Here is a 12306-nt window from a genome sequence, read left to right as displayed (position 1 = left end):
AGTAACAACACGCTCACCACCACCATTTCATACATTTATGTTAACTGTGTATTACATTTCGTATAAATACAAGGTAAAATATCAGCAGTTATATAACAACATATCCACTCCATCATGGAAGGTACTAATGAATATCCGCCTTCGCCTTTTTTCTCGCAATCTCTCGGACCCCAATTTGCAACTCCGTACAAAATCCACTTGCGATTTTCAAGACAAACAAGTGGTCCACCGGAATCGCCCTGCACAAATCATGAATAAATGTACCTTAATCATGACAACGGAATACCAACTGTTAAATATTATTCAATAATTTCTGGTATATCATTATTCATTTGAATCAAACAAATTTATGGACAAGCAGCTACTGCTTGGTTGAGTTGAGCTATATAGAGCAAGGTAAACAGTATTTGGGCCTCAACGCAAAGATCACTTTGATTATTTTCCCCTTAAACTCATCACGTCCATTACAGCATGTATTGCCAAATGTACAACTGGACTAAAAACATGGAACAATTTTTTTCATAACAATCCACATACTCTGCACTGCATGTCCACGATGTCTGTCGTGCTTCTCTTCACGCAAAAATTGTTATTTGGATTATAGTGCAACCCTTTGTACACATTTTGGCATTTGTCAGGATCTTCGACTACTTGTGTAGCTTGTTTTAGTATGTTTCGATCTGTATCCCCTGAAATGTTCAAAAGACGACTAATTACGAACTGAAAACACAAAATGCCTGGAAACTTAAACATTACGAATCATTCGTGTCGTAATAATTCAAAAAACTTATCCATAATTAATTTAGAGGAGGTCTTAAGTTTATTATTATACAAATATTGTTTCCCTCAAAGACTGAATTTTATTAGTTTTATTACACTTTTATCTTGAACAAGGCTATACCCAATCAGTCACTAACTACATTGTCAACTGTAATTCGGTTACCAAATTAAGTGCCCTTGCGACACAATTATGATTTATCGTGACTTCAGAAAAAAACACGGTTCAATTTGATTACTAGAAATTGTAGGCTATCCATTTGTAGGAAAAATTTCAAGATTGGACTAATATCAACATGAAGTCCAAACACTGACTTCGTCAGTGAACATCAGGCTAAAAAACGAGTTTCGATAATATAGCGTCGTTGCGTTTGTAAACATGGTATGTTATACAGTATAATAAGGTATAAAATGGCCATTTACTCCACCATCACACTTCAAAAATAACGGAAGCCTAACATGGTGTGTTTAGGTATATGTCTTTTAATATAGAACAGCATATTATATATGGAGTAAGTAAGTAGACTTCGATACCTTTTGCGCTTGTATATCCCCATCCAGCTAGAACGCAAACCTTTCCATTAATTGGTATAACATCTGGATTAGGAAGACAAGCGGGAAGTATTTTTCGATTAAACTTGATCGGAATCTAAAATAATTAGAATATTTGATAGATTTATTCTCTTGAACTTGTGCAAAACTCTACAGATCTTTCTAACGCCAGTTTACTCACGTGTGATTGTAAAATTGCTATGTCATATTTATTTTTTGCATCGTCATATTTAGGGTGGTAAATTATTCTTCTTATTTCATAAACATTTCCTTGAAGGCTTGATAATAAATTTTGGTCATGTAGGCCGGTTACAATTTTGTATTTTGTTGTATATCTAAATAGAACAAATATGATTATTTGGTTTAACCCCTAATGTACCATTAGTTCCCTGATACGACATTTGTACATTTAGTGCACTAGTGCAGCGGTTCCCAACCTTTTTGTTTGTGCGGCGCCAAATTATCAGGGAAAAAACTCACGGTGCACTTACATGAAAAAAATGCTGTATTTAAATAAATCTCAATTTTTTGATCGTTAATGTGTACTTTATGCCTTTTAAAGTTTGTAAATATGTATGCCTAAGGAATAAAGGCAAAAGGTCTCTTCTTCGTCGTCTCTGCCTGATTTTTCTATGAAATGCTGAAAAATCACTCATGTTCGACAAACTCAGTTCAGTTCAGCAGATAGATAAACTCACTGCAGCTCACGAAATTGCAGCAAGTAGTGTATAGCTGTCATTTTCGCGGCGCACTCGTGGCGCACTTTTTGAGAACGAACCTCTGCACTAGTGTACTCCGGGTTAGTTGAATAAATAAACACCAAAATGAATAGTTTCACCACGTTAACTATATGCTTATAATACTTACGGCGTGTTTGGTGAATGGTGAAATCAATATCAACGATTATTACTTGGCGTGGTCAGGAGGTAACAAATCGTTGCCATAGAAAGTAATATAAAGGGAGCAATACCCATAAACCAACTCGATAATTTTTCCGTAACACAATAAAATTAACAAAAATATAAGAACAAGCATTCTTACTTTTTCTCATCTCCGTCTGCAAAACAGTGAGCTGCTGTGACTATCCAGCTAGGAGCAACTATAGTTCCACCACACGCCCAGTAGTTGTAAGTATACTGCATTTTGCTCGTTAATGTATCGTATTTCGATTTTAATTTGTTGATACTAACAATCCACGGCCAAGAATGTGGCATTGCTTCTGATCCACCTTGATTAAAAAAACTCGGTTTGGTTCATGGTGCACCTTAACCATTTGTTATTATCTGCTGGGTTGCTTCCACAAGGCTTAATTGTGAACAAGTTAGAGTTTTAGAGTACTATTGGAGTGTGGTAGATAAGTGACGGATCGTGCATTGAGGCATGTTACATTAATAACAAAATTTTGAATATTCAACTTTTCATATACTAACCCACTATCCTTCCATCCATTCTTTCTGTAACGTTAGGTTGAACATCTTGTCTTCCACATTCATATTGCATATAATAAGCCTGATCAAGATCAGGTTCTGTTCGTCGAATCGGGTCTGTTTTGGCCAAAATCTTGCCTTTGTAAGAAAGACCTAAAATGACAGTAATGACGGTAGGTCTAAATTGCATTAGTCTGCATTAGTAATTGCATGTCAGTATATCAATTGTCTTCGTTTGATTGCGTGAGAGGCGTCATGTCGCATACCCTTTTTAATAGCATGAAGGTTTACCTTAAAAATGAATCGGATAATCTATATGCATTATGTTAGAGGGATTTTACACAGTTAGGACACATTTTATGTTGTTAATCAGTGTTTTATACATATTTGTACAGTTAAGTTATCATTCTCATATATGTTAACCCTTTTAGGTTCATATGAACTTTATAGGCAAGATATGGGAAATATTTTTTCGTTTTGCCTAATATTAAATGATACCAATATAATGTATTACCTCCTTTGGCTTCATATAGCTCAAGACCAGTGCCCTTTGGAATCCCTTGTACATAAGAACCCTCTGACTTCACTGATGAAAGGTCTCCGTCTGCATCTATGAATTACAAATGCATAATTATAATATTTCCATTTTGGGAAGGTCTATGTAGTTGGCAACAAATAAAAAAGTCCGTATTTTATAGAATTGGCTTTAATTCAGTCTATCTGAAACCACGCTGGTGATAAAAGTACTAATAAAACATTGGGGCAGCTAAAGTTTATATTTCGACTTTACCTGGTTCAACGCAACCAGAACGTAATCTAATGATTTGTCATTCGCCACGCCTATGTTCAAAAATGTGATGGCAGTTCGCCTAAGTAAGAGGGAGTAAAGAATATTGGTACTTTCATAATATAGTTGGTAAGAGTTTATAAACTTTTTTGAGATTCAGAACATTTAAGAGTGTAAAATACCTTCCGGTTCCATGGAACGTATTGCACAAATTCCCTGTGACTCACTACAAATGTATTTTCTGCAAAATACAAGATATATATATATATATATATATAAAGATAGATAGATAATAGCACCAGATCATACGCTAATTGTTTTGAAAAAATAGAAGAATGATTGAAAGATTTTCACCAGAACAAAAATAAACAAATCAGAACATCATAACAATAAACGCCATACCTCATTACATCAAAAATATAATCTGCCAGTTCTCCGCTATCTTCTATCTTACGAACGCTTTTCACAAAATCCGTTTCTGGCGATGAAACGTATTTGTTCGGGTATCCATCCCTGAACAACAGAGGAAAAGAAGGTGGATAATAGCATTTTTGTACAAAAATATTTTACAAAGAAGCTATTCATTAGGTGTTTTAATGGTAAATTTTTTCAGACATTGTCGTACTTTCAAGGCTCTGGACACGCGACTACTGTTACGTAACGTGCGACTACTTCTGGGAAGATCAAAACTCTAATGTTCCACATTGCCTGTCCAACTCATTGCACATTCTGTGAGATAGTTGGCTTGGGGTTCAAATCCGAGACCTTCAATATTTGACTCCAATGCCCAACCATTTATTGCGTCCTCGATTGTGTTTCTTAAAAATACTTCGTTGGTCTTATGAATAATAATGGCTTAGGACTAGTTATAGTATTTATATTACAGTATTAGTAAGTATCACTTTTCTGTCCATCCGTATCCTGTGTACAAAATTCTAATCCCCTTTTTCTTCAGTTTTTCAAATTCTTCAACGTCTTCGTCAACATCAGAACCGACAATAGTTGATGACGTAACAACCAACAACTTACTTCTCGTATTAAAATCATCAGTAAAAAACTTATGATTTTCCAAATCCTTATAAAAAGAACATTTAGACAGCTTTATATAATGTTAAGGTGAGAAGCAGTATCATGTATGCATGCGTATCATTTCAATTAAACCGGCATTTCGCGATCAATACAATTAACAGTATTTTTTTCCCATTCTAACATGATAGCTGCATGTAGGAATCTCAACGCACGAATATTCATCACTAGTTTGAAATAGCTAAATATTTTGAACAATGTATTGTCTTATCTCATATATACCCGAATAGTAGTCGACATTTTGTCTTTGTGTTCACTGTCTCCACCGGAATCTATATTCTCCACCACAGATACTAATTCATAAGTTAGATCAGCGATAATATCATGATGTTCTTTGTTTCCTACATCTGTTATAAGAACGTAATTCGTAGAATCTTGATCTTCTTCTGAATCAGAAGGAACAATGACTGCCATCCCAACTTTGAGTCGAAACTAAACAAATATGTATACATTTAATTTAATGTTTCCATACCACCCACAATTTTTTTTTGCTGATGGTTATAAACAAAGGAACATGAAGCTGACAATTGGATGGAAAAAATTTTAAAAAGCACCAGGTCATTGATCTCTCATGAAAGATAATACCTTCACAACTCACCTCTGTACTGTCCCAACACCGCTCTGTAAAATAGAGGCTGAAACTATACCTAGGTCTTAGAGAATAACATGCTTTTAAAGAGTATAAAGTCACCCGTATGGCATACATTCACTACACTGTAACATTCCTCAGACTTTGGGTGTAGTGTGGTCCCAGGTTAAATAGTGAATTATTGCTAGTGAACTGGTAGAGAAGTATTCAGACAATGTCAGTACATAATGCTTATTTAAGAACTGGAAATGATTTTAAGTATCTTTGTATAAATTGATTCTAATTCACATTTTCAAGAAAAGCGTTGCAAAAAAAATAGTTATAATACCTGATCAAAATCAGCAAGGTCGAATAATGTTTTAAAAATTTCGACCATCGAATCAACTTCACTCTTTGATCTCAAATTTGTTCCACTTACTATGAAGAAAACCTCAGCACAACTGAAATTTTTTTGTCGATGTTTAGTAATAAACAAAAGTGAATGAAAATGTAGAATGATATCAGGAATGTTAATTATCAAAATGCAATTTTGTTTCTATTCCGTCAACTTATTTTTTCAAATTCTATATTCTCGCATAGTCAATTGGTGTCGGGTCTAGTCTCATTACTCTGAGTTGGCTGAGCGAATTATGAGCACAGCGGAATCACAACATATTTAAAATGTAAATAACGGCGTTGTTTGTATACCCTATCAAGGCTGCCCGACCCGCGGCCCGCCTGACTGTTTATCGCGGCCCGCCCTATAAAGTTTGTAAGCAGAAATTTTAAATTTTTACTATGTTATATACCAATATATAGGGTTAAGTATGTTTCGTGATTTTGGTGTGATTATTCCTGCCATCTATCTACATTCAAATTTCAAATGCCGGTTCTTATTATTACATATGTGTCAAGTCTTGCACCCTGGTGGACATCGACGTCAGTTTTTTTTTTCTCGCAAAACTGTGCGTTCTGTTCGACGAACTCGAAAGATATTGTGCGATCATTGGGGACGAACGCTGAGCGAAAATGTAGGAATGAATTTGGAGCCTAAGTTTGCAAATGAATTTCTTTCTGATTACTTTCCGTTTGCGGCCCGCAACGAATTTCGTCACGTGAAAGTGGCCCGCGAGACGAAAAAGGTTGGGCAGGCCTGCCCTATTCCCATTGCATATAATACATATAAATGTTAAGTTTTACCCTCTACAAATTGGCGATATTTAGATTTTAGGCATTTTAAACAACAACTGCATAGTAAGAATTTTCGTACGGTTGCATATTTCTGCTTACTTACGTACACAATGATGAGGGGGCAGTTGGTATTGCGGTGGTCGTAGATTGCATTACAATAAGTTCGGCGTAGTAGTCCTCATCGACTGAAAGTATGTAATAAAATATTGGATATTATACAATTGTTACAGTGTTTTTTTGTAGCTCGCGAAGAAACGGTGTTTAATCTTTGATAACTATTTTTTGGACAATCGTAAACTGTTTTATTCATAAAAACATCGAACATGCATACTTTGAACTGTCAATCCAGTGAGTTGGAGGCCTTCATCGTTAAGATGCATTTTTAATTTCAACAGAAAATTTGATATCATTTCACTGTCCCATGGTTTATACGGAAGCATTGCCTGAAGCAAAATTTACATGAAAATAATATGGTGTTGTATTTTAAAGTTCGAGGGAACAATGGTAAAAACTATAGACAAAATGAGATTCAAATACATTATATGCCAACTTTTTTTCTGTTCGAAAATTTACTAGATCAAAAAATATCATATTGCATTTAAGCAAACTCGCCAACAAGTGGTTGACCGTTCAGTTGTGAAACAAACAAATGATTTCAGTTATATATATAGTATTTCTAGCTTACCTGTGCATTTGCATTATATCCACCATATGCTTTGAAGGAAAGGCGCAATGCCGATGATGACGTCATATCTGGTTCGAATCCAAATACTTCTATCCTATGAATGTCAAACTCCATCCCTTCCATTGCATATATAAGCTAAGTGAACAAATGAAATATTTAAATTACCAAGTCTCAAAAAATAAATAGTATTTTGGTAAGTTACCGAAGTTTTGTTGCTATTTCTTCGTTCCTTTTGGACAACCAAAACATAGGCCAAATTCGAATATATATGTTCCAAAGCTAATGATCGTAATAAATTTGTATTATGATTTGTTTTTTCTATTTTCCTTCGTTACACCGATTTCATTTCTGTATTTACGCACTCAGATGGAAACTGAAATATTTTCTGCCTTAATTATTTTGTTACATTCTAGATACATGGAATGGATTTGCCACACGTTAATTAAACACTTCATTGTGCCCAATCTACATATAACTCTTTTAGTATAGCATAATTAAATATAAAATGAAGTCACATGAACTACTGTTTAGTAAGTTATTCATAATTCAATGTGACCTTGTTACTGAGCAATGATCTCATCTCACTCGCCAACGTGGTGCTGTACGAAAGACTCAGAGAAAACGATATTGGAGATTTATCGATAGACAACGCAGTCATCTGACCTAGAACAAATAAAAATGTGTATAAAATATCATAATTAGTTTTTTTAGAATATCCAAATATCGTGTGTAGTCGAATGATACTACATATCTAATTATATCGTGTTCTAAAATGAAACTGTTTTACAACAATGCTTGAATCTCATTCTATCACCTTTTTCTTGAATAGGCCAAGGAATAATCAATCCAATTATGATAATTTTATGAAACGTAATGAAGTCCCAGTGAATTTACTAGTCTTTGACAGTCATTACTTCAAATATTCCCAAAGAGCTCATTTAGCCCAAAACGTACCGGTCAGTAGTAACTGAGCCTTCTCTTGCAGTCCTCCGGTTGCTGGAATAGTTGTTGTGGTTGGGGGCTTTATTGTAGTCCAACTGGGTCCAGGTTCTATACACGTATATAATAATAGGAGAAAATTTTATATAAATTGTCTTCAAATATAACGGATTGTTACGCCTGACAAGGTAAAGGTTGATTCATGTTTGAAGTGACCTAAACAATTAAAATCGATCACGTTCTAAAGGTGAAAAAAATGAATTCTGTCAAGTTCAAGAATATTCTAAAGAAAATTGTTTCTTTGGCTTCAACTTGTTCGTACAATCACTTACTTTTCACGATAAATCTCTCTCCGTATTCTAACAAAGTTTGTGATCTGATATTATTTCTCGTCGATCCCGCAAAGAGAAAACTCTCACCGGATTTCAAAAATTCAACTGCCCCACCGCGTTCTGCCTGAAAATAACTTTTTCTACATCTTGGAATATAACCTTCGAGAATGATTCCAATGTGAACACTAGCTGATTCAGCATTTTTTATTTCTCTTTTATCTCACCTCAATAATGTAGCTGTGAATAGCTGCTAAGCAAATCATGGAATCGATTCCGTACCAGTCTGTACCAATGAGTGTAGGACCCTTTACTTTGTCACATTTTGGCGGACATCCAACCACAGTTCTGGACATACCCAAAGTTCTTCCAGTTTTGTAGCAGTCGATTTCTATCTCTATTTTTTAAACGATGATATATTTAATAGTATAATAATAAATCTAGATAAACGAAAAATTAGTGAAAGAGACGCGGATCAAGAAAATGAGGGGAAATATACGGCGGATGATCAGAGAAACTGGGCATGTGTAGGCAATGTGTACTTTAATTACAAATATAAGAGATACCATACCGGGTTTCACAGTGGCAGGTGACGTCGGTGATACACTTCGTCCCGCATTGGCAATGTTCTGAAATTCCGGTGACACTAAGTAGAATTTAACATGCTGATAAATAAATCGTATTTGCATATATATACGGGATTGTGTAGACTGGCAGAAACTAGCACAATTCCAAATATAATAATGCTTGTGTACCCACTACCCAAGTGTTATTTAAAGTTAAATTAAAGTTAAAGTTTAATTCAGGATGCGAAATAATCCACTGCATCAAATAGTAACCTTCTAAAGATTCTGCTTTTGCCACAACTCCTTGATTTTCAAGATATTTTCCCAACATGAATTGAATTTTTCCAACTTCGGCCTCGCCCACTTGATTTATCAAATTTGCGTTATCTGATGGTTTCCCGGCAGTCTCGAACTCAACTCGGATAATCAGTCGATGGCCTTGAGGCTTAGGCTGCAAAAGAAAAGTTAGTTTCCTATAAAATAGTCCATTACAATTTTTTTCTGGTGTGGAGAATAAACATCTATTAAAGATACCCGGACTTCAAAATTTAAGTTATGTTCATTCAATCAACGGTAAGTATTCCGAGACGCACATATGCTCGAATACAACAATAATTAAAACAAGATGAAGAATATTCTAACAAACATACTCTGTCCTCTTCCGGCATTGTTTGGCCTTTTTTAATTTCAAATGTAGAAGTCATCGAAATTTCGTCTCCAGACGACAGGGACGTCACGGTGTTGTTCATCACGTGATAAATCGTAACACTGATTGGTCCAATTTTAGTTATAATGACGTCATCTGTGGAGAAACCTTCTGACTCAAAAGCGCTGCGAATCTGAATACAAGTATGAATAACTTACAAACATAATAATGGCTTCTCTACAAGCACTGGTCACTCTCACGCATAAAAATAACGAAAAGCATTACCCTTGGCTTCAAAGCATCGATAATTTTCTGTGCACGTGGGGATTCTAATTGCTTCAGATCACTTGACCAGTCAGCCATTTCGTCGTCAACCTCTTGAACCTTGGAAAAAATTCAATTTACTTACAAATTGTTTTTTCGTCTTCAAGATCATGCCAGCAATTGCAAATGCAACAGATATCGGGAGCTAGGGGTTGATATGGAATATATTACTTTCAAGTCATCCAAATTTGGGACAGAAGAAAGAATTAACAAAAACATGTTTACCAACCTGGAGTGAGCTCAAAAACTGCCTCAACGATGCTCGTGGCAAAATCGTCTGTATTTGCGTTCCATTTACGCTCGTTGTAGATGCAACAGTTGAGGTAATTCCATTTCCCATCACTGTTAGCAGAAAAAGAAATATATACGCTATATATATAAGATGTTTTCATTTTCACGGTAAGCTACCTCACGTCAGTTCATTCAGTGTCTCAATCACGTAGCTTAGGATATTGATTTCTCAACGTATCACGAATTTTGATAATTCAAATGGAAAACTTTTAAAATTAGAGATAACTACTTGAGGTATTTATATGACGATAAATTATACAAAGTGACACAATTGCAATAGAATTTACAATAATATGTCAAACGAGAATATCGGTCAGAGACCGAAGACTTATCGATCGAAGTTAGGGGATCCCCCAAAACAGCGCTCTTCTCCATAGTGACACCTTGTGTCCCATCACTAATTAATTAATAACTCGCTAATTATACGACATAATTCGCTCAAAATCAATAGGCTTCTGGTCCGAAATAAGATGAATGCACATGAAAAATCTGGAGCAGATTCAATCTCGCTTTCGTGAGATATCGCGTGCATCTAACAGACAAACAGACATACAGACAGACAAATACCTATCAACATACTTACCGATTAAAATCGATAAGTAATAACTACTAGTATGAAAAGTCGTCGTAGCTTTAAAATGAATTAACTTACATAGCGTCATTACAAGAAACGTCAATCCTCCAACGCAAATACATGAACAAATGGTGATGGCGATGTACATCTTGATGTTTACACCTGAATGAGTGTCTGACATTTGACACTGGCGGATGATAATTTTACCCCTCTAGTTTTAACCTCTGAATGCATCGGATTCTCTTATTCCGAGATTGGAAATAGGCCCTCTGCTATTATTTACTCACAAAAGTATGTGCTAGCCTAATAAAGTATTATCATAGCATAGTTTTAAAATCCAAGTTCTTTTTTCCCCAATTCAAATCATTTTCTGACACTCTGTTATCACTCACCGGAATCTTTTCGTTTCTTTCCCTTCCCAGTGTATTCACCTGAAAAAATAACCCAAAATTTTTAACGATGAAAAAATGATTCCTAATATCTATTGTTTAGCATGGAATAAGATGTTTTCTCATGTTTCTAATTAAATTGTAAAAATATATACTACCGAAATAAAAACTAAGTACGTTCATTGCAAAATCTGATATTCGCTGACATTACCTGCTTCAATATCTCCTGGTATTTCAGACATAACGGAATCCTTGCTATTCAATGTTACGAATGAATCTGATTTATTCGACGGCTTCAAAGGTGATGCTTTAGCTGGAGTCATAGGCTTTTTGATATACAGGTTGGGGATGACATCTGTTTCAATGCCAAGGTTATCCAGTACTTTGGATTTTGTTCTAATTCGATCCTTTTTTAAGAAATTAGAATCACTGAAGCTTACAGAAGACCGCCTTGGTTTGGTTGAGACCGGGGTCACGTCACTGACATCTTTTTCGCTTTTCTTGGCTGCTGAGAAAAACATGCTACCCCATGCTGCCATTCTAAAGTAGCTTGGTGCTTCGTCGCTAGAAACTTTGTCATCAAGCGTCGTCGCGTGGGCGGCAGGCGCTGTCACGATCGGTTCTTTTGAGTTTTGAGCCTTATGAATTTTAATTTCACTACTTGATTCATCATTTACGTTACACTCGCTCTTTTTTCCGCTCCCCCATGATAAGTACGCAGCTATCGCTGTTCCCCAACCAACCGTGGCCGGGGTAGAATTTTCATCCGATTCCTGTTTATTTTCAGTTTTTAATTGACTTTGACTTGTTTTCGCGCCACCCTTCTGAGTAATCAACCTAAGAATTGCACTTGGAGTATTTTGCACTTGTTTATTACTATTGTTAGTAGGAATACTTCCTGAAGAATCCTCCTCATCTTCTTCTATTTTATAAAGCTCAGTTTGTTTTTTATGTGACAAACTTAGTTCTTCGGCTTGTTTGCTGTCGCTTTTCTTTGCTTTCTTACCAAATAATTTCGACACAGACGCAATTACAGACGTGGATTTTTTCGCGAGTGCGTCATCGTTTCCAGTCTTATCAACTTTACCTTTTCTTTCCATTCTGCCCGAGGATATTTTGCTATTCTAAACTAAACTGAAGAAGGACGGTACACTAAAACCATGCACATGGGTCCG

General features: G+C 35.5%; 1 protein-coding gene across 1 annotated transcript; it reads right to left on the bottom strand.

Annotated features, from left to right (window-relative positions):
* Positions 1-25: 25 nt before the first annotated feature.
* Positions 26-12300, bottom strand: LOC120342178 (uncharacterized). Its single transcript, XM_039410894.2, has 27 exons — positions 11343-12300; positions 11135-11173; positions 10821-10904; positions 10107-10219; positions 9839-9937; positions 9558-9746; positions 9181-9358; positions 8913-8987; positions 8569-8738; positions 8345-8468; positions 8028-8123; positions 7630-7736; positions 7074-7208; positions 6720-6831; positions 6492-6573; positions 5547-5658; positions 4852-5061; positions 4446-4618; positions 3946-4056; positions 3726-3784; positions 3271-3366; positions 2760-2909; positions 2371-2557; positions 1511-1664; positions 1312-1426; positions 538-689; positions 26-239 (listed from the first exon to the last, which is right to left on the bottom strand). Exons 1-27 carry the CDS (start codon positions 12229-12231, stop codon positions 36-38), a joined length of 4215 nt encoding a protein of 1404 aa, XP_039266828.2. The 5' UTR covers positions 12232-12300; the 3' UTR covers positions 26-35.
* Positions 12301-12306: the final 6 nt, after the last annotated feature.

The sequence above is a fragment of the Styela clava genome, chromosome 3 (genome assembly GCF_964204865.1).
Source record: "Styela clava chromosome 3, kaStyClav1.hap1.2, whole genome shotgun sequence".
NCBI lineage: Eukaryota > Metazoa > Chordata > Ascidiacea > Stolidobranchia > Styelidae > Styela > Styela clava.
This window is presented reverse-complemented; position numbering and strand designations above follow the sequence as displayed.